This window comes from Oncorhynchus mykiss, chromosome 14, assembly GCF_057628025.1.
Source record: "Oncorhynchus mykiss isolate SJ-2025 chromosome 14, ASM5762802v1, whole genome shotgun sequence".
Classification (NCBI taxonomy): Eukaryota; Metazoa; Chordata; class Actinopteri; order Salmoniformes; family Salmonidae; genus Oncorhynchus; species Oncorhynchus mykiss.
The window spans coordinates 22,520,283-22,542,036 of NC_143035.1; the positions used below are offsets into that span (position 1 = coordinate 22,520,283).

Genomic DNA, 21,754 nt, shown 5'->3' on the forward strand with positions numbered 1-21,754 from the left:
TTAGTGGCGCACTTTCTGATTGGTCCAGCACTCTTCCGTTTCCTGTGATGCGCAAGCCGATTCACACACGTGAAGGTCAGGAACTGCAGTCAATCGTTTACAATTATCAAATAATTGTACATTTCTGTCTAATTTATAAGCGATTTGCGCATGAACATGGAAAACCAAGGAGCCACAGCAGACCCTCAGCTTCAGCAATTCATCGAAATCGAGTCCCAAAAACAAAGGTTTCAGCAGTTGGTCCATCAGATGACTGAAGTGTGTTGGGTAAGAAACGCTTCTGCAATGACAACTTGTTAGCTAGGTGAGCTACTGTAGCTAGCTACTTGAACATCTGGCGATCAAGTACATGAATGCATAAAAATTTACATAGTTTGCCAGTGATACATTGGACATGTAGGCTTCTTTATTGTACTAGCTAACTTGTAATGCCAGTATTTGTGGCTAAATGCAAACGTTTGCTGCATTAAGCTAACTAGCTACAATAACTACGCTCCTGAATTAAGCTCCTACACAATCAACCACCTGTAGGGTACTCGCCTAAAATAGTGTTTTAGATGTGAACAAATTACTCATGCACGATGCAATGTCTTCCACGCCATGCAATGACATGTGATCCAGCCAATGATTGAGCACCCGTCTACTCTGGTTCCTTACAGGAGAAATGCATGGACAAACCTGGGCCCAAGCTGGACTCCCGGACAGAGATCTGCTTTGTGAACTGTGTAGAGCGCTTCATTGACACAAGCCAATTCATCCTGAACAGACTCGAACAAACACAGAGGAGTAAGGGCTCCTTCTCAGAATCCATGTCTGAATAGTCTAGCAACATCCTCCACTGGATAGACTGACAAGGCGCTGAACAGCCAATCAAGTTGTTTTACAGCAATGCCAGCTTTCTATATGGTGCAATGAGAACACTGTCCAATAACCAGGTGGGGAAGAAACAAGTCGTTTTGATAAGTGCCTCAGTTTTGCACCTTGTATCATGTCACCTAGCCAAGTCCTCTCTCACCTAGTGGGACATGAGATTAAGTGCAGTAGTAACAATTCTGGTTGGTAGCTAGCTAATATCTTCATATTGGTGATTCTGAAATTGTGTAGTAAATTGAATGAGCCTGTTGCATGTCAATCATATCATGAAAACTGAGATGGGAGAACTTCATTAGTATGCTTTTAAAACAAGTTTACCCAGCTGTAGAGGTTGTCCTGGGGCAGAAACAAAGAGCCAAAAATCTGGGACATTCAATTTGACACCGCGTCGGAAAGCCACAAAAACTCACTGCATTCAGTACCAAGTCAGAGTACGAACAATGTCTTGTTGGGAAAAGGGCACGATCTATGGCTGAAAGTGTTCCATTGTATATATGCAATAAACAAAAATCGTATTGCCTGCTTTGTCATCATTGCCATTTTGAATACAGTGTGGTCCAAGTATTAGGGTCTTGCTGTATAAAAAGGTAATTGTTTATTGACATACTAAAAGAATGAGCAGTATGTTATAAATCAATGATTAAGAAATACATTAAGTTTGGCACGTGCTGTAGTAGGAATGTGTTTCAAAAGAGGCTATTTCAAGAAAAGTGCCTCAGTTAATACTGATGTTCATATACATGATCAATAAATTCAATTGAGGTATTACATTACAGTAACTTCACACTCAGATTGTGAATATTAAACAATCACTAACTTTGAAAGAGATGATTGAAGCAAGTACACAAAAGGTAAAAGCTGCATTGCCTTGACTCACAGTAGGTCTTGCATTTTTAAAGGAACATTAAAACAAAGGAATAAGACAGACCTATCAATAAGTTACAGTTCAGTCAGTAAAAAACAGAAGGCACTAGTCGGTTCATATCTAAACTAGTGGATCTGAACTAAAATCAATACATTCAATTATCACTGTCCATGATTAAATATTAAGTGTATGTACACCAGTTTTTCATACAGTAGAAACCATTCGGATTAAGGGGAAACTTGTAGGACTAATACTTTCAACCAGTTGAATGGTTTAGGCGCACCATGAAGTAAAATACAATTCTGTTGAACTTTGCTAATCTCTAGACATACTGTACATTTGTCAGTATAGAAATGCAATGTGCTCACTGGATTGCAGTGCATGATAATTAGGCAAACAATCCTTCCAGTGGCTATTGCATTGTAAGACTATATTTAGTAAACGTATTTTCCACTTGTCTACACAGGTGGTTAAATATCAAATAAACAAATGTAAAACTGGCAATGGGAAATTGATCTCTAAACATTTGGCCTTCGTGTTAAATAGGGTTGGAGTCAATTCAGTTTTCGATTCAGGAAATTAGCTGAAATTCAATTAAGGAATTCAAAATTGCCTATTGTTTTCAGAGTCATGAATTGAGCTTCAATCATACTGAATTAAGAACTGAATTGATCCCAAGTGCTAAGTGGTGACAAAGCTATTGTTCCTCCTCATTGAGCCCTCTGGCGAGTAGCTGCCCTTTGAGTTCCCCTCTCTGGCCAGCTTCCCCTCCCCTGGCCCCTCTGCCTGGCTCTCCTGGCTGGGCAGGGCCACGTAAGCCTGCTGGCCCCAAGGGGATCCATGAAGTCCCTTCCTCAGGTACAGTGGCAGCGAGTCCCAACTGAATGTGAGATCTTTAAATGCATGAAGGAGGAAGATACCCAAGATAATTGTGAGGAACCCACTGACTGTCCCCACAGCTCCGTCCGTGCTCATGCTCAGCCACTCCTTGAAGAGGATAGCTGAACATGCCATTACAGAGGTGGTGAAGAACACGTAATAGATGGGCGTGACGATGGACGTGTTATAAATGTCCAAGGCTTTATTGAGATAGCTGATCTGGATGCTGACGCAGATCACCAGGCAAATGAGTAGACACCAGAACAGGGGTTCCTTTAGGACAGCAGTGCCAGCGAACAGCTCCTTAATGCCGATACCCAGGCCCTTGACGCAGGACACCGACAGGGAGCCAATCACGGAGCAGATCAGGATGTAAACCAGCACGTTTTTCTGGCCGTAGCGCGGGGCGACCAGGAAGATGAGGATCAAGCTGCTCGTCACGACAGACACGGCGAACACTATGAATCCTGGGAGACATCACAGTCGGAACATTTGAATGAGTACATTGTAAGAGCATGATACAATAGTTGATTCTTGCATTTTTACTTATTAACAAGCCAATTATTTTTGGGATCAATGGCTCTGAACAGCTGCTGAGTGATTCAGCATAGGTCAACATGTGAGACATTGGTATGACTGAAGTAATACGTTTCTCAACATGGTCAAAAACATTATCAGCGCATGCAAGGGGATTGGCCTAAAGGCACTGCACATTTTTTTTTACCTTAAAAATCACATAATGAGTAGTTATTTGGGATGCAAGATGATATTATAGAAAAGTGTTTGTGTATATCTGGACCCATGATGTCAGTTACAGTACCTGGGTCTTGGAGCTTCTCAGCCATGGCAGTAAGGGAGGCCACCTCCTCCTCCTGAGGGGCGTGGATGACCATGACAGTGGAACCCAGGATGCACAGCAAGCAGCCCATCTTCCCGTGAACATTCAACCGCTCATTCAGGAAGTATGAGGACAGCACAGCACTGCAGGAAGCAGGCAAAATAAGTTTGTCTAGTCAAAATGAACAGATTTTTTTGCTGTAGCGATTTTCATTTTAATGGCATGCAATAAGGTCTCACTGACTTTAGGCCCGTGTTAGGAAAACATCCTAGAACTAGCTCTTTGCAAATGGATTAATACATTTTGAAACAGAATGTCACCTCGCGCTTATCTTAACAGTTCATGAGATGAGGTGTGAGGAACTCAGTACCGATCAAAGCACAAGCTGAAGTTCAGTAATCAGCCATTTACCTCACAAGAACGCTCATTGCTCCCAGTGGTGTTACCAATGTGGCAGGGGCAAAAGCGTAAGCGGCAAAGTTAGCTGCTTCCCCAGCTCCCACTGAAACACAGAAACCAGCATTAGTATGCCACAATGACATGGGACGATGCCACAATGACATGGGACGATGCCACAATGACATAGGACGATGCCACAATGACATGGGACATGCAACAATGACATGGGACGATGCCACAATGACATAGGACGATGCCACAATGACATGGGACAATGCCACAATGACATGGGACAATGCCACAATGACATAGGACGATGCCACAATGACATGGGACAATGCCACAATGACATGGGACGATGCCACAATGACATGGGACGATGCAACAATGACATGGGACGATGCAACAATGACATGGGACGATGCACATTGTACTGTAATTGTAAGGGGAGGTGAGTTTTGATAACTATGCTCTCATTCAGCCTACATGTGCAAATGTGATCTTCTGAGGAATGTGTACTTCAAAGATTTCAATACGACAATGTGGGTCATTGCATCATCACAAAAGACTACCAGCAAAAATACCAAACCCACAACAGCCTCCCTTTCTCTTTGAAAACAAAGACCACAATGTTAACAGGGAAAGGTCAATGAGGACTGTTACTACAAGGTTTACCCTACTGTACCATATGCTAAAGTTCAGTAATGCTAAATTGGTATTTTAAAATAAAGAACCATTGTGATCAGGTGACAGATTTTTCTACACTTACTTGATATTAGTCCTGCCCACCATAGCCATTCCTTGAGGTAAGCATATCCCCCCTGACCTAATAAATACAAATATAATGTATGATCATACAGAGAGCCTACTATACTAATAATACAAGTGTTTATTAAAGTTTTATTCAGTAAGCATACTTTCAATTGCCCAACGTAGCTAAAGTTAAGATTAAGTTATGTATGATGGTGGTAATACCTGCTCGCATAAACCCTTTGCTGGACAATCGCAAAAGACCTTTCTTCTTAAGGATGAAGCTTCCTCCAATGAAGATGCTCGAGCTCATGGCAAGAGAGAGGCCAATGTAGAAGTCAGTGCGGTTTGTTCCGATATCCATCTGAAAATCACCACCAGATTTGATAATCTGTACACAGATCGCAGATTCTGAAAGGTTCTGGATGGCGGTTCTCTAACCATGTCTACTACTGTTAATGTCTATTAACCTAAACACCTAACTAGCCCTAAAGACAATCAATGTATTAGTTGTTCAATCCCGCAGCCTTGACACAACGGGTTTGCAATACAGTTGAGGAACGGGCTGGAGAAACCCAACCATTCTCAAATTTGTAGATGCAACTATGGATTAGATCATAGGCATATTTAGAAGCTATATAGTGTCTGGGTTTGTTAACAAAAACGTTACTTTTTACAAACTGTCTAAATTTAAACAAACATGGAGTTATGATAAACAGTAATATGCTCACGAGGAGCTATAAATGAGTCAAGGTGCAATGCCTATGGACATACATTGAAATTACAGTAACGACCACATACTTAGCTTTTACAGTTTAATTCAGCGTGTTGACTTCAGCCTGAATATTTCCTTCAGCTGCTAGTCTTATTTTTGCCAGCTAGCTAGCTAGCTAACTTTTTAGTCACGTGACGATGTCTACTAACGTTACACATTTGATCAGATTTATGCGGGGAGGTAGTATTAGCAGCAATATCTCCTACCTGAATCATCTGAATAACGTTGTTTTTTTTTACCTGTAATTACTCATTCTGAACAGAGGTCATAAGACGTAGCTGGTAACAATAACTTGACTGGCAAAGCAATGTAGCGGGGCTATTAGCCTAGCTAGCCAGCTACCTAACGTTAGCCAGCTAACTTTTGAAGTAAGCAAGCCAGGCAGAAGAGAAAAGTTTCTACAACACAGATTGGGCTGTATAGCTGACTTGCTATTATATTTTCTTGTTTGCACACAACATTCACGTGAACACGAAAGGCTAGTATAGTACACATCCTAAAATGTACTTTGAGCTCACCTTTGGTTTCAACCCATTCGATCTGAAAAGAAGCAGCTGACTGCTGTAGTCCGCCCAGAATGGATACTGCACTTCCTCGTGCAGTGTCAGTGTCGAATATGTAATTTTATAGCTATATTTGTTTCATACCATATCTGGCCAACGTTTACGAACTCGCCACAATCATTTTTAATTTACATCAACTGACTTTATGAAAACCCAAATTAACAAGCAAATGGAAGTTTATGTGGGACATATCAGATACATAAATGGGCGAGTTCGTTTTACACGGGTCTGTTCTATTCGGGATCCTTGGTACATCCCTACGCCATTGAAGTTGACATTTAAAATTGTTAAAGTAAGCGCTAGGACAGCATTTCACAAGGGGTGCACGTTTTATGTTTCGCTTTAACACTACACAGCTGATTCAAAGGATCAAAGCGTGATGATTAGTTGATTATTTGAATCACCCCAGTGGCTGCACTGCAGGTGGAGATGGGTGACATGCCATTGTAGATTCGGAGACAGCAGTTGGCAAGTCATTATTGGGTTAACCTACAGGGACATGGGGTGTCTCATCCTACAAAAGGGATTTTACAGGCATGCTGGAAACATGACCGAAGACAGAACACAAACTTTGGGTGGGTAATACCCAGGTGAAAGAGATTGGACTGTATTGGAAGGGAGTTTAGTCCAATGGTAGCTATTCCTGTAAATCCACCATGGCTACTCCCACCTCCAGTAGTTGATCTAGAAGTATTGGAGAGACTACAGAAAGATAGTGAGGGTGTTGATCCATCTGACTTGTTTAAAAAGACTCATAATACTTTGTATCATGATTTTGTGGCCATGGTTCAAAAGATCCAAGGACAGGGTGTACTAGGTCAGCATTTGTAGTGCAGGAATTTGGGGTGAAAGTCAGGAAACGTATTACAGATAATCTGGCTGTGTTTAAAAAATATATATATTTATTTAACTGAGCAAGTCAGTCATGAACAAATTCTTATTTACAATGACTGCCTAACCTGGATGACGCTGGACCAATTGTGTGCCGCCATATGGTACTCCCAATCATGGCTGGTTGTGATACAGCCTGGAGTCGCACCAGGGTCTGTAGTGACACCTCTAGCACGGAGATGCAGTGCTTTAGACCGCTGTGCCACGCGGGAGCCATCTACGGCAAAGCTGATTTCCATACTGTTGGCCTTGCAGTGGGTGGAGAAAGTCAAGCCAGACAGGGTAGTTATTTGCTCTGATTCATGTGCAGCGTTAATGAGTCTCCAGTCCTTTAGGTCATGTAGCAGACAACCTGCTTTATGAGGTGCTACAAACCCATGGTAGGATTAGACAGATGGGAATACAGATAAACTTTACTTGGGTCGCAGCCCATGTGGCGGGGAATGAGGCAGTTGATATACTGGCTAAACAAGCACTTAGAAGTGGGGATGTTGATGGTGCAGAGATGGCAGGCACAGTTGAATAAGAGAAGGGGATACTGGAAATAGTTTAGAGTAGATAGATAAAAACGTCATTAGAATGTTATCTTTTTTTAAAGCAATGGGGCTGGCAGGTAGGCTTTAGTTTCTTTCTGCCTCTGGCCCACACTCGTGCTAGGGCAGAAAATGAAATGTGCACCCCTTGGTGTCATGAGGACTGAGTTTGGAAAACCCTGGGTTAGGATAAGAACTAACCCTAGACTACAGCCTGTCGTTTCCAATGGGAGCAAATGAATCATAGTGGGCATAGTCAAGCACGAGCATTGGCGCGTTCTAGCATGTATTTGCATAGTTCAGTCCGGGAATGTGAAGTTGCGCATGTGCAATAACTCAATTCGCCCTTGCACTCCTAAACAACGCGATTAAAAAAACAAAAAAACTTTGGTGTTTGGTGTGAAGTCTACAAAACTTAGTGCGCTCGGTTCAGAACTGTACGTTTGTTTATGTGTAACTGTAGTTTTTGTCGCACTGCTTTGCTTTATCTTGGCCAGGTCGCAGTTGTAATTGAGAACTTGTTCTCAACTGGCCTACATGATTAAATAAATAAAACTCAGTTCAGGAAACTGTATTGAGATCAAATGTTTAATCGTTGAGAAAATGATCAGAATGTTGACCAAAATCCATCTCTCCCCATCTTCTCCCACTACCGGCCACTGGGCTTCCTCGTCACCATATTTGGTAGTGAGTGGAAACGCCAACCGGATGCTTCACATTTACGCATCTGTGGTTTCGTCCCAAGGATAACGCATAACACTCGTTTTACAAGGCCCGGTGCCTCGGGTGAGTGGATATTTTTTAAACCATGGAATAGTTGAAAGTAAGCAAAACCACGTTAAAACGGGGCAGCGGGCCATGTAAAACGAATTGACCCAATGCCACGTGCGTCTTCCTGCTGATCGGATTGGTTGTTCCCTGTAGAAAGGGGTGGTATTAGTTTGTTGTGCACTGTGATTGGATTAATCAGAAATTACGTTGTAGCAAACGGAAGAAGATCTAACCTTGGCAGGGAAACAGACGTGGGTTTCATAAAGATATGTAAAGTGGAGTCCTCTACGGAATTATATTTATATAAAAACAAACAATTACCAGGATTACTCAAAATACTAAACTGTTTTGACATTTCTGGTGTCGTTACTTTTCTCTACAACTCATGGGCTTTTAGAAATGAATTAACACCGGGTGAGGATATCACTGTTGCCATTTACAATGGACCGCAATATCAACGCTGAGTTGGTAACGTTTGTCATATGGTCCGTCATAACCTCACAGTCATAGTTTGTGGACGCTGTCAACAGTTGCCTATTGTCCCATGATGAAGACGTACCTCTCCATTATCAGAAACTGTAAGGTTGCACAGAGATGGTCATTCAGCCATGCTACAAGATGTGCACTTTCTCCATCCCCATCATTCTGGAATTGCAAAAGGCTCATGGTGAGACGCCTGTGCACTGATATTCCGACAGAAGACCGGAACTATTATATCACCACCCCTATCTTCTATGTGAACGCTGCCCCTCATATTGGACACTTGTACTCGGCTGTTACTGCTGACTTCCTGCACAGATACAAGATTCTACAGGGGTTCAACTCCAGGTTTGTCACAGGTGAGTGAAAAACACATGCAAATCAATGTGGATTGATTGAGTCGATTTCCGCGCTTATAAACCCAGGGTCGTTACACTATTGTGGTAATATTGTAGTTGCCCTTGTTTATAAGCTAAGTGAAATATCCCTATTGAAGCATTGGTTAACACGCTTACCTAGCCCATCCTCGAAGAGCAGACCCAGGGTGGTGAGGGTATGCAACAACACCTCCGCTACACTGATCCTCAACACAGGGCCCGCCATGGGTTTGTCCCCAGCCCCCTCCTGTACTCCCTGTTTACCTATGACTGCGTGGCTACACACGACTCCAACTCAATCATCAAGTTTACTGATGACATGACAGTGGTAGGCCTGATTATCAACAATGACGAGCCTACAGGGAGGAGGTTAGAGCCCTGGCGGAGTCATGCCAGAAAAATAACCTCTTCCTTAACGTAAAAAAAACAAAGGAGCTGATTGTGGTCTACAGGAGACAGAGAGGGAGCATGCCCTCATCCGCATGGGAGTCAAAAGCTTTACAGCACTGTGTCACATGTAACAGTATAGATTCCGTCCCTCTCCCCGCCCCTACCTGGGCTCGAACCAGGGACCCTCTGCACACATCAACAACTGCCTCCCACGAAGCATCGCTCCACAAAAGCTGCAGCCCTTGCAGAGCAAGGGGAACAACTACTTCAGGATCTCAGAGCGAGTGACGTCACCGATTGAAACGCTATTAGAGCGCACCCCACTAACTAGCTAGCCTTTTCACATCGGTTACACACAGGAAGGCCAAGAAATCATCAAGGATCTCAGCCACCTGAGTCACGGTCTATTAACTCTGCTACCATCTAGCAGACTGAGACAGTACAGGTGCATCAAAGCCGGGACAGACTGAAAAACAGCTTATTTCGATCCCCAGGTCTCTATCAGACTGTTGAACAGCCATCATGCCACCTCCTGTAGTAGGAGACAGAGACTCAGGCACACCTTACACACAAACTGACTGACTGACTGACACTCACTCACATATACAGTGGGGCAAAAAAGTATTTAGTCAGCCACCAATTGTGCAAGTTCTCCCGCTTAAAAAGATGAGGCCTGTAATTTTCATCATAGGTACACTTCAACTATGACAGACAAAATGAGGGGAAAAAATCCAGAAAATCACATTGTAGGATTTTTAATGAATTTATTTGCACATTTTGGTGGAAAATAAGTATTTGGTCAATAACAAAAGTTTATCTCAATACTTTGTTATATACCCTTTGTTGGCAATGACAGAGGTCAAACGTTTTGGCCATAATGACCATAGTTTGGCCATAATGACCATCATTATGTTTGGAGAGGAAAAGGGGAGGCTTGCAAGCCAAAGAACACCATCCCAACTGTGAAGATTATTATTTTTTTTGTGTGCAACATTTCTAAATGACATCAGTTTAACCGATTTGTAAGGAAATAGAAAGCTGTGAAAATGACCCAACATGTTTCTGTTAACATTTCAGTTCGGCTTGGATTCATATTTTATGTGATTGAAATACCGTCCGCTTTTATGATGCTGATAAAAATGGAACCTCTACAGACTGTGCATTTGCGTTCTCTCAAAATGCTGGAATAAATCATATTTCTTCACTCCTGTTCCCTAGTCAAAATGTACATTTGGTGTATAATTTTACAGCAAGAAATGTTTTTAATCCTGCAGGAGTTAATATTAAGACTATGAGAGAGGTTATAGACATAGTCAGTGTCCAGATTTCAGTGTCCATGTAACCCTAAACTCAGACATGATCATTTTTGAGACAGTGGATCAAGGTTGACTTTTTCTGCCCATTCCCAAAAAGCGATTGGCATGTAAGATATTTGGCGTGCATAAAGTTAGGCCCAAACCTTAACATTTTGGTACACCAGAAGTACAGTGCATTCGGAAAGTATTCAGTCCCCTTGACTTTGACATTTTGTTACATTACAGCCTTATTCTAAAATGTATTACATATTTTTTTCCCCTCAATCTACACACAATACCCCATAATGACAAAGTGTAAAACAGGTTATTAGAAATGTTTGCAAATATATTACAAATAAAAAAACTATCACATTTACATAAATATTCAGTGAGAATCAAAATTGAGCTCAGGTGCATCCTGTTTCCATTGATCATACTCGAGATGTTTTTACAACTTGATTGTAGTCTACCTGTGGTAAATTCAATTGATTGGATATGATTTTTATTTTTTATCTTATTTCAACTTTATTTAACCAGGTAGGCCAGTTGAGAACAAGTTCTCATTAACAACTGCGACCTGGCCAAGATAAAGCAAAGCAGTGCGACAAAAACAACAGAGTTACACATAAGCAAACATACAGTTAATAACACAATAGAACATACAAATATAAATGTAACAAATGTACAGTGTGTGCAAATGTAGGGAGGTAGGCAATAAATAGGCTATAGAGGATAAATAATTACAATTTAACATTAATACTGGATTAATAGAAGTGCAGATGATGATGTGCAAGTAGAGATACTGGGGTGTAAGAGAGTAAGTAATAATATGGGGATGAGGTCGTTGGGTGTGCTATTTACAGATTGGCTGTGTACAGGTACAGTGATCTGTGAGCTGCTCTGACAGCTGATACTTAAAGTTAGAGAGGGAGATATGAGTCTCCAGCTTCAGTGATTTTTGCAATTCGTTCCAGTCATTGGCAGCAGAGAACTGGAAGGAAAGGCGGCCAAAGGAAGTGTTTGCTTTGGGGATGCCCAGTGCAATATACCTGCTGGAGCACGTGCTACTGGTCAGTGTTGCTCTTGTGACCAGTGACCTGAGAGAAGGCGGGGCTTTACCTAGCAAAGACTTATACATGACCTGGAGCCAGTGGGTTTGGCGATGGATATGTAGTGAGGCCAGCCAACGAGAGCATACAGGTCGCAGTGGTGAGTAGTATATGGGGCTTTGGTGACAAAACAGGTGGCACTGTGATAGACTACATCCAGTTTGCTGAGTAGAGTGTTGGGTGCTATTTTGTAAATGACATCGCCAAAGTCAAGGATCGGTAGGATAGTCAATTTTACGAGGGTATGTTTGGCAGCATGAGTGAAGGATACTTTGTTGCGAAATGGGAAGCCGATTCTAGATTTAATTTTGGATTGGAGTTGCTTAATAATGTGAGTCTGGAAGGAGAGTTTACAGTCTAACCAGCACCTAGGTATTTGTAGTTGTCCACATATTCTAGGTCAAAACCGTCCAGAGTAGTGACGCTAGTCGGGCGGGAGGGTGCGGGCAGCAATTGGTTGAAGAGCATGCAATTCGTTTTACAAGCATTTAAAAGCAGTTGGAGGCCACGGAAGGAGTGTTGTATGGCGTTGAAGCTCATTTGGAGGTTTGTTAGCACAGTGTCCAAAGAAGGGCCAGATGTATACAGAATGGTGTCGTCTGCGTAGAGGTGGGTCAGAGAATCACCCACAGCAAGAGCGACATCATTGAAATATATACATGCACACACAGAGAGAGAGAGAAAAGATTCGGCCCAAGAGGCCTTCCGATTTGACACACTTACAGTGCCTTGCGAAAGTATTCGGCCCCCTTGAACTTTGCGACCTTTTGCCACATTTCAGGCTTCAAACATAAAGATATACAACTGTAATTTTTTGTGAAGAATCAACAATAAGTGGGACACAATCATGAAGTGGAACGACATTTATTGGGTATTTCAAACTTTTTTAACAAATCAAAAACTGAAAAATTGGGCGTGCAAAATTATTCAGCCCCTTTACTTTCAGTGCAGCAAACTCTCTCCAGAAGTTCAGTGAGGATCTCTGAATGATCCAATGTTGACCTAAATGACTAATGATGATAAATACAACCCACCTGTGTGTAATCAAGTCTCTGTATAAATGCACCTGCACTGTGATAGTCTCAGAGGTCCGTTAAAAGCACAGAGAGCATCATGAAGAACAAGGAAGACACCAGACAGGTCCAAGATACTGTTGTGAAGAAGTTTAAAGCCGGATTTGGATACAAAAAGATTTCCCAAGCTTTAAACATCCCAAGGAGCACTGTGCAAGCGATAATATTGAAATGGAAGGAGTATCAGACCACTGCAAATCTACCAAGACCTGGCCGTCCCTCTAAACTTTCAGCTCATACAAGGAGAAGACTGATCAGAGATGCAGCCAAGAGGCCCATGATCACTCTGGATGAACTGCAGAGATCTACAGCTGAGGTGGGAGACTCTGTCCATAGGACAACAATCAGTCGTATATTGCACAAATCTGGCCTTTATGGAAGAGTGGCAAGAAGAAAGCCATTTCCTAAAGATATCCATAAAAAGTGTTTTTTAAAGTTTGCCACAAGCCACCTGGGAGACACACTAAACATGTGGAAGAAGGTGCTCTGTGCAAAACTGATACGAGACATACCCCAAGCGACTTACAGCTGTAATCGCAGCAAAAGGTGGCGCTACAAAGTATTAACTTAAGGGGGCTGAATAATTTTGCACGCCCAATTTTTCAGTTTTTGATTTGTTAAAAAAGTTTGAAATATCCAATAAATGTCGTTCCACTTCATGATTGTGTCCCACTTGTTGTTGATTCTTCACAAAAAAATACAGTTTTATCTTTATGTTTGAAGCCTGAAATATGGCAAAAGGTCGCAAAGTTCAAGGGGGCCGAATACTTTCGCAAGGCACTGTAACTATCTGAGAAGTAGTTGGTGAACCAGGCGAGGCAGTCATTTGAGAAGCTAAGGCTATTTAGTCTGCCGATAGGAATACAGTGATTGACAGTCTCAAAAGCCTTGGCCAGGTTGATGAAGACGGCTGCACCATACTGTCTTTTATCGATGGCGGTTATGATATCGTTTAGGACCTTGAGCGTTGCTGAGGTGCACCCATGACCAGCTTGGAAACCAGATTGCATAGTGGAATTCAAAATGATCTGTTTGTTAACTTGGCTTTCAAAGATTTTAGAAAGGCAGGGCAGGATGGATATAGCAGTTTGGGTCTAGAGTGTCACCTCCTTTGAAGAGAGGGATGACCGCGGCAGCTTTCCATTCTTTGGGGATCTCAGACAATACGAAAGAGTGGTTGAACAGGCTAGTAATAGGGGTTGCAACAATTGCGGCGGATAATTTTAGAAAGAGAGAGTCCAGATTGTCCAGCCCAGCTGATTTCTGGGGATCCAGATTTTGCAGTTCTTTTGGGAACATCAGCTATTTGGGTGAAGGAAAAGTGGGGGGGGGGGGCTTGGGCAAGTTGCTGTGGGGGGTGCTGAGATGTTGGCCGGGGTAGGGGTAACCAGCTGGGAAGCATGGCCAGCCGTAGAAAAATGCTTGTTGAAATTATCGATTATCGTAGATTTACCGGTGGTGACAGTGTTTTCTATCCTCAGTGCAGTGGGCAGCTGGGAGGAGGTGCTCTTATTCGCCATGGACTTCAGTGTCCCAAAACCTTTTGGAATTCATGCTATAGGAAGCAAATTTCTGTTTGAAATAGCTAGCCTTAGCTTTCCTAACTGACTGAGTATATTTGGAAAGGCACACACCTGTCTATATAAGGTCCCACAGTTGACAGTGCATGTCAGAGCAAAAACCAAGCCATGAGGTCGACGGGATTGTCCGTAGAGCTCTGAGACAGGATTGTGTCTGTACAGATTTGGGGAAGGGTGCCAGAAAATTCTGCAGCATTGAAGGTCCCCAAGAACACAGTGGCCTCCATCATGCTTAAATGGAAGAAGTTTGGAATCGACAAGACTCTTCCTAGAGATCAGGGAGGTGACAATGATCCCGATGGTTACTCTGACAAGAGCTTTAGAGTTCCACTGTGGAGTTGGGAGAACCTTCTCTGCAGCACTCCACCCATCAGGTTTTTATGGTAGAGTGGCCAGACGGAAGCCACTCCTCAGTAAAAGGCACATGGCAGCCCGCTTGGAGTTTGCCAAAAGGCACCTAAAGGACTCAGACCATGAGAAACAAGATTCTCTGGTCTGATGAAACCAAGATTAAACTCTTTGGCCTGAATGCCAAGTGTTACGTCTGGAGAAAACCTGGCACCATCCCTACGGTGAAGCGTGGTGGTGGCAACATGCTATGGAGGTTTTTCAGTGGCAGGGACTGGGAGACTAGTCAGGATCGAAGGAAAGATGAACGCAGCCAAGTATAGAGAGATCCCTGATGAAAACCTGCTCCGGAGTGCTCAGGACCTCAGACTAGGTGGAAGGTTCACCTTACAACAGGCCAACGACCCTAAGCACACAGCCAAGACAACGCAGGAGTGGCTTCGGGACGAGTCTCTGAATGTCCTTGAGTGGCCCAGCCAGAGTCCGGACTTGAACCCGATCGAACATCTCTGGAGACCTGAATATAGCTGTTCAATGACACTCCCCATCCAACCTGACAGAGCTTGAGAGGATATGCAGAGAAGAATGGGAGAAACTCCCCAAATACAGGTGTGCCAAGCTTGTAGCGTCATACCCAAGAAGACTTGAGGCTGGAATCGCTGCCAAAAGTGCTGAGTAAAGGGTCTGAATATGTGATATCATCTAAAAAAACTATTTACCTTGTCATATTGGGGTGTTGTGTGTAGGTTGCACTGTGCATTCATTTCCAATTGAACAATGTGTTTGCCTTGCAGCGCGTTCTATGCGGTGCATTCATTGGATTTATTGTGTATGCGTCAAACTGTGTCTGTAGACGGCTTGACAGAAATAAGTAGCAAAAGGTGAATGTTGAACTTGTGTTACACACATCCAGATGAACGCATAAACCTCATTCACATTACCCATAAGCACTCTGTTACGTTGCGACGGATTACATGCATTTCAATGGAGAATAAAGTTAAAGAAACAAGTTGAGGTAGAAGTAACTAAACAAAACATGTTTTATTATCACCTGAAACTATATATTTATCCTGTTTTGAATGAAAAAGTCATTTTGCAATCTCCCTAAATGACTGCAATCTCTGACAGGAGACAGGCTCTCCTCCATCTTGTGTTACAAACACAGCACTTGTCAGTTCAGTAGTGGGGCGAGACTCCAGTGAAGACGGCAAAAGGAAATGTCTCCTAGTATTCATATCACGCAATAGGATTTCATGTGGAATTTTATAAAAAGGTCTTATCATTTTTTATGGAAAGCTGATTTTAAAAAATGGCAGTTTAAACATTGACAAAATTGTCTATTTGTCACGTCCCTACATTTTTCCACAACTACCTACACAGAAATTCTCTGTTCGGACACACAAAACATTTTCTTGAGGCAAGCCGAAGTCGTTAGCCCAAGTCTCCGCCCACTCGTCGGTGATTGGTTAACAGTAGGGATTCTTCAATGAAGTGCCTGTTGTCGTTCAACGAGAGATGAGTTGTTCTCGTGTACATATTTTCACTTGAGAAATACTGCACCAAACATCCAAGTCAGATGCAAAAACGTCAATTCATTTTCAAGCGAAGGTCTTTTAAGAGAGTGTGAGCACTCGTTCGGATAGCTGTTACTGAAGCATGCTTACTCACTTGTGCCAAAATAATGAAGTAAAAACCTCAATGTAACCTATAGAAATTATACATTTATACATTTTATTTTTCTATATTGTTTTATTTTTTTTTTCAATCTAACTGCAACCCACCCGCCCTTCATCCACACAATATTTCATGACCCAAAACCCACCCGCGCATCACAAATGCACAGACACACAGCCAATGCTGCAGTCCCACGTATATAGAGACATTGAACACGGGACTGTTTCTTTTATACTGTATTCTTTTCTTACCTCATTCTGATATCTACTACTGTACATTGCTATTAGTTATTGTTATACACTGGATTCTTAACATAGCTCACTAATATCTACTGCTGTACATATCATTCTAGGTATGTCTTGTTGGTGTATATACGCATAGATTGTTTCAGTAATCCAATTGTAATGTTATTTGGGTTGTTAACTGTATTCGTTCTGACATTCGTGATTTATTGTCTAGTTTTTGATTGTTTGTGTACTTGTTTGACATTTTGCCTCACTGTTAGGAGCTAGTAACACACGCATTTCGCTGTAACGGCTATAACATCTGCTAAACTGTCATTTGATTTACCTTGGGGACAGGCGACCCGAGTTTCCAGACTCACCCCCTTCATTCATAGTATCTAAATAACATCTTTGCATTTCAGGTACAGATGAGCACGGACTCAAAATCCAACAGGCTGCCAATGCTGCCGGACAGGATCCTCTACGTTTCTGCACTAAAGTATCTGAGAGATTCAAATACCTCTTCAAGAGCTGTCACATCTCATACACTGACTACATCCGTACCACTGAGGAGAGACACCGCTGTGCAGTGGAGCACTTCTGGACCGTGCTTCAGAGTAAAGGCTTCATCTATAAGGGGAATTATGAAGGCTGGTACTCCACGCAGGACGAGAGCTTCCTCACGCCATCGCAGGTGGGAGATGCCAAGGATTCATCAGGGAAGGAGATCAAGATCTCTCTGGAGAGTGGCCACAAGGTAGGCTAAAGGATGACTTCATAAATAGTTGTTGCTAGCATCATAACAAGGTTTACTGCTACATCTCATTGATTCATGTCATTTACTGAGTGTTGTTCCTTGGTATGGCCATGTAACACTTCTTCTCTTTCTAGCATAAGAAATGTAATAACGATTAGGAAGGTGAGATAAAATGTAGAAGGTGTCTGTATTCAAAACGTGATGTTTCTGAAGTAACACCTACACAATCTGAAAGAGAACAGGAAAAATCATATCCATCGTGTCAGATAAATTCAGGTCCAGTGACTCAAGCAGGTTTGAATTATAAAAAAAACAACTTTATTTACTACTCTAGTGCTCTTTTATACATAGTTTTTCTCATCAAATAAAATCTGGTTTGTCTTTTGCAGGTGGAGTGGATGAAGGAGGAGAACTACATGTTCCGTCTGTCTGAGTTCCGGTCCCGGTTGCAGGAGTGGCTGGAGGGGAACCCCAGAGCAGTGCAGCCAGAACGGTTCCACCGCGCCGTTCTCCAGTGGCTCCAGGAGGACCTCCCAGACCTCTCTGTCTCCCGCCAGAGAAGCCGCCTCCAGTGGGGCATTCCAGTTCCTGGTGACCTCGACCAGACAATCTACGTGTGGTTAGATGCCCTGGTCAACTACCTCACAGTGGCTGGTTACCCGGACTCACACTCTCAATGGTGGAGGGCTGCCCATCATGTCGTGGGAAAGGACATTCTCAAATTCCATGCCATCTATTGGCCAGCATTCCTACTGGCTGCTGACTTGCCCCTCCCACAGACCATACATGTGCACTCTCATTGGACAGTGGGAGGGAAGAAAATGTCTAAAAGCTTGGGGAATGTGGTGGACCCCCTGGAGAGGTCTCAAAGGTTCACCATAGACGGTATGAGGTACTTCCTCCTGCGCCAGGGGGTCCCAGACACAGACTGCGACTATGACGATGATAAAGTGGTCAAACTGCTCAATGCCGAGCTGACAGACTCGCTAGGTGGCCTTCTAAACCGCTGCACTGCCCCCTCTCTCAACCCAGCTCAGGTCTACCCCCACTTCTGCTCTGACTCCTTCCCCAGTCAAGGGACTGTAGCACATAAGGGGAGGGCTGTGGATGAAGATTATCACATGCTGGATGCTGTACGTGCACTACCAGCTGTGGTGGAGCAGCACTACGATAGTGTGCAGGTGTACAAAGCTCTGGAGGCCATTAACCGGTGCGTGAGGCAGACCAACGGCTTTGTCCAGCGGCACACACCATGGAAGTTGGGCAGTGGGGATGGGATGGACCAGCTGTGGCTGGACACCATCCTCCACGTGTCCCTAGAGTGTCTGAGGATGTATGGGACACTCCTACAGCCCATAGTGCCACAGATAGCAGACAAACTTCTGTCCAGGCTGGGGGTGAAGCCAGAGGAGAAGAGCTGGGCTGCTCTGGACTTCCTGGTTAAATATCAGGGAAAGGACTGCCCCTTTGAGGGCAGAGCACTGGGTCCTGACACTGGAGTCCTGTTTAATCGTCTGGAGAGGCCAAATGCAGAGAAGGGAAAGCCCAAGAAGGCTAAGAAAGCCACTAAAGTGAAATCATAAACATGGAAATTCTATGTTTTCTGTCCATGTAAAATGAGTTGAAATAAATTAGATTAAATATGTCATTAGTGTAATGCATTATTTTTCCTGTCTGTTTGAGCTGTCCTAACTGCTGCTTTTATTTACAATTGATCATTATTATATTCAAATAGTGTTAAACATTTTTGGGTTGTTGAGAGAAATTAAATGGTTCTACCTAGAACCACCAATCAACAAAAAGTGGTAGGTGTAGTCAACACTGTGACAACACTGTTCAATAAACCTTTTAGTAGTTTTATCAAATCAAGTTGCCATTTGTAGGTACAGAACAACAAGTTGGAAGTGTTCCATATTATTATTTTCTCTCCCACCTCCCATATAAAGACCATACAAGTTCAGTACAGTATCTCCTCTAACACATTTCATTTCACTGTTATCTTCTCTTTAGAATGACCATCAGCTGAGAGGTTAAAGTCCAATCTGAGTGACAGGAGAGATGACCAATGGGCCAGAGTTTTCACCACCATGATAACCTGGGTAGAGAAATGGCTAGAGTTTCTCAGTGAAGGTGCAGCCAGAGAAAGAAAAGATATGAGACTTGGCCTCGACATCACAGGACACCTGTCCCTCCTCATAATCCACAAACACACCAACCTTCTGGGGCTTCTCTTTTTAGGGAGAGAGTGGGGCTAGTACATGCCTGACACTCATTCCAATACATCAGTCCCACAGTCCAGTATACATTCTCAGGGCACTGTGCTATCCTAATTTTTCTATTGATGGACTCTCTCGCTACTGCTAAAAACCACCTACTCTTCCCCCACCTGTACCTTATAGTAGAATCTCCCTGGGGAAAAGCTCTCCTTTCCCAGGACACAACAATTGGTATAAAAACCTCTCTGGGTTGTTAGGGAGTTTATGTATCGTCTTTGTTTCCTGTCCTCAGACAAAAGGAGATGTGTATCAGGGTCCAGAGTCACAGCTGCATCCTCTTCAGGAAACCTCTCCATCTCTTTATTGAATTTCTCAAGTTCAGAAAATGCTTTCCTTGCCATCTCCTCCAGCTGAGACAAAGCTCTCCTCAGGTTCCACTCACACAGTTCACCGTGAACACTGATCTCAGACCAGTCCTTGATGAGTGTCAGAGGGCACAGTGATGGGGAGCGGTGAAGGTGGTCCTCACTATGCGAGAGCTGCTTCAGCTCAGTACTTCTCCTCTGTAGCTCAGTGATTTCCTGCTCCAGCTCTTTGATGAGCCCTTCAGCCTGCCTCTCTGCTGCTTTCTGATTCTCCTCGATCACCTCAATGTAGTCAGCCTGGCTTCTCGCAATGAAGTGTGCCAGAGCAGTGAAGACCTCTCATATCTCTCTCTGAGTCTCTCTGAATGAGCTCTACTGGGTGTTTGATATCTTGAACCTTCTGCAATCGCTCCTTGATCATCTGCTGCACTGCCTCTGTCTTCCCCAGCTGAGCCTTCCTCTCTCCAAACTCTTCCTCTAGAGGGACGGTGTGGTGAGTTTTGTGGTCTGTCTCAGTGTAGAGCTGACACACACGTCTGGTCAGTCCTACAGAAGAGCTCCAGTAGTCTGATGTGCCTCTTATTTTGTGTTAGTAAATATTTTCTTAAAGTAAAAAAATTAAAAGTAACTCTTTCTTGAACTGCATTGTTGGTTAAGGGCTTGTGAGTACGCATTTCATGGTAAGGTTGTATTTGGTACCTGTTGTATTCGGCACATGTTAAAAATGTCATTTGATTTGATTCAAAATAAAAAATATAGGACAATACACCCATCACAACAAGAGATACCACAACACTACATAAAGGGAGACCCAAGACAACAACACAGCATGGTAGCAACACCTGTAGTGGCAAATTGGTTCAAATATGACACAACCAAGAACTTTGTGAAAATCAATATAGACTTTTAATACAACAGTATCATAAGCCGGAGCGGTCCGCGGAACACACACACTTTTTCAGAGCCCTCGCTCTGAGTTATACACCTACCATATAAGTCCCTCCCATATGCAAATTAAGTTACATCCCAATCCGTGCTTCCTGCTTGTTCAGCCCAATAACGCCCCCATCTGCTTTCCATTAGATCCTAATGGTGACAAGACCCTTGCTTTGACCCTTCACTCAGCTTAATGCGTTCTCCTGTTTGTGTGTTATCTAGGGTCAGCAGACTATGTGTCTCTTCTGTTTTTAGCATGCTCAGCTATACTAAAAATACTATACATTCCCCTTTCCTGTGGCCTGTGTTCATACCCTGTAATTAACTCCATGTGTCCCTTTTGGTGTCTTTCATCTCCTTTAGCTTTAGGGTGCCTAGCTGTTCTGGTCGCCTTCTCTTCATATGGTTGTCCTGTGATGTGATTGATGTCTGTAATCCATCAATTGGTCCTTTGGCTGAACCCCCCGTCCTTAGATAACCTCTGATCTTTGTATGTCCAGCTGCCCTAGGTGTTGCCCTCTCCCATGGCCCCACTCTGGCTTCCTGTCCTATACAATAGACAATGTACCTTACCAGAATGGCAAATGCATCCCTCTTTTATATAGGACAGTACATTTATCCATATATGTACCTAATTTCTCCCACACACCACATGACATCAACATGGCAGCAGCACAAAACATGGTAAGAGTTACACACAAGGATACTTTATTGACACACATGAATGAAAAGGTAGTGGAATGGTAGTGGCTATGTAATGGACAGAAAACAGTGGTAATGAATACACTGTATA

General features: G+C 43.1%; 3 protein-coding genes across 3 annotated transcripts; 2 read left to right on the top strand and 1 right to left on the bottom strand.

Annotated features, from left to right (window-relative positions):
- The first annotated feature begins 34 nt into the window (after positions 1-34).
- Positions 35-1,393, top strand: timm8a (translocase of inner mitochondrial membrane 8 homolog A (yeast)). Its single transcript, XM_021561516.3, has 2 exons — positions 35-267; positions 660-1,393. Exons 1-2 carry the CDS (start codon positions 151-153, stop codon positions 819-821), a joined length of 279 nt encoding a protein of 92 aa, XP_021417191.1. The 5' UTR covers positions 35-150; the 3' UTR covers positions 822-1,393.
- A 56-nt stretch (positions 1,394-1,449) lies between these two features.
- zgc:101583 (Mg_trans_NIPA domain-containing protein) lies at positions 1,450-6,235 on the bottom strand. Its single transcript, XM_021561514.3, has 6 exons — positions 5,898-6,235; positions 4,830-4,968; positions 4,624-4,680; positions 3,867-3,957; positions 3,438-3,598; positions 1,450-3,084 (listed from the first exon to the last, which is right to left on the bottom strand). The coding sequence occupies exons 2-6, from the start codon at positions 4,966-4,968 to the stop codon at positions 2,420-2,422; spliced, it is 1,113 nt and encodes a 370-aa protein (XP_021417189.2). The 5' UTR covers positions 5,898-6,235; the 3' UTR covers positions 1,450-2,419.
- A 2,095-nt stretch (positions 6,236-8,330) lies between these two features.
- mars2 (methionyl-tRNA synthetase 2, mitochondrial) lies at positions 8,331-19,090 on the top strand. Its single transcript, XM_021561512.3, has 3 exons — positions 8,331-8,976; positions 17,110-17,444; positions 17,834-19,090. The coding sequence occupies exons 1-3, from the start codon at positions 8,682-8,684 to the stop codon at positions 19,025-19,027; spliced, it is 1,824 nt and encodes a 607-aa protein (XP_021417187.2). The 5' UTR covers positions 8,331-8,681; the 3' UTR covers positions 19,028-19,090.
- Positions 19,091-21,754: the final 2,664 nt, after the last annotated feature.

What these genes read in the sequence shown, in the direction of transcription:
- timm8a (XM_021561516.3), top strand. Translation starts at nt 151, where the DNA reads ATGAACATGGAAAACCAAGGAGCCACAGCAGACCCTCAGCTTCAGCAA. An exon ending in AGATGACTGAAGTGTGTTGG is followed by an intron (nt 268 to 659) that starts GTAAGAAACGCT and finishes GGTTCCTTACAG; the next exon opens with GAGAAATGCATGGACAAACC.
- zgc:101583 (XM_021561514.3), bottom strand. Translation starts at nt 4,968, where the DNA reads ATGGATATCGGAACAAACCGCACTGACTTCTACATTGGCCTCTCTCTT. An exon ending in CAAAGGGTTTATGCGAGCAG is followed by an intron (nt 4,681 to 4,829) that starts GTATTACCACCA and finishes TGTATTTATTAG; the next exon opens with GTCAGGGGGGATATGCTTAC. An exon ending in GTGGGCAGGACTAATATCAA is followed by an intron (nt 3,958 to 4,623) that starts GTAAGTGTAGAA and finishes TCTGTGTTTCAG; the next exon opens with TGGGAGCTGGGGAAGCAGCT.
- mars2 (XM_021561512.3), top strand. Translation starts at nt 8,682, where the DNA reads ATGATGAAGACGTACCTCTCCATTATCAGAAACTGTAAGGTTGCACAG. An exon ending in CAACTCCAGGTTTGTCACAG is followed by an intron (nt 8,977 to 17,109) that starts GTGAGTGAAAAA and finishes TTTGCATTTCAG; the next exon opens with GTACAGATGAGCACGGACTC. An exon ending in CTCTGGAGAGTGGCCACAAG is followed by an intron (nt 17,445 to 17,833) that starts GTAGGCTAAAGG and finishes TGTCTTTTGCAG; the next exon opens with GTGGAGTGGATGAAGGAGGA.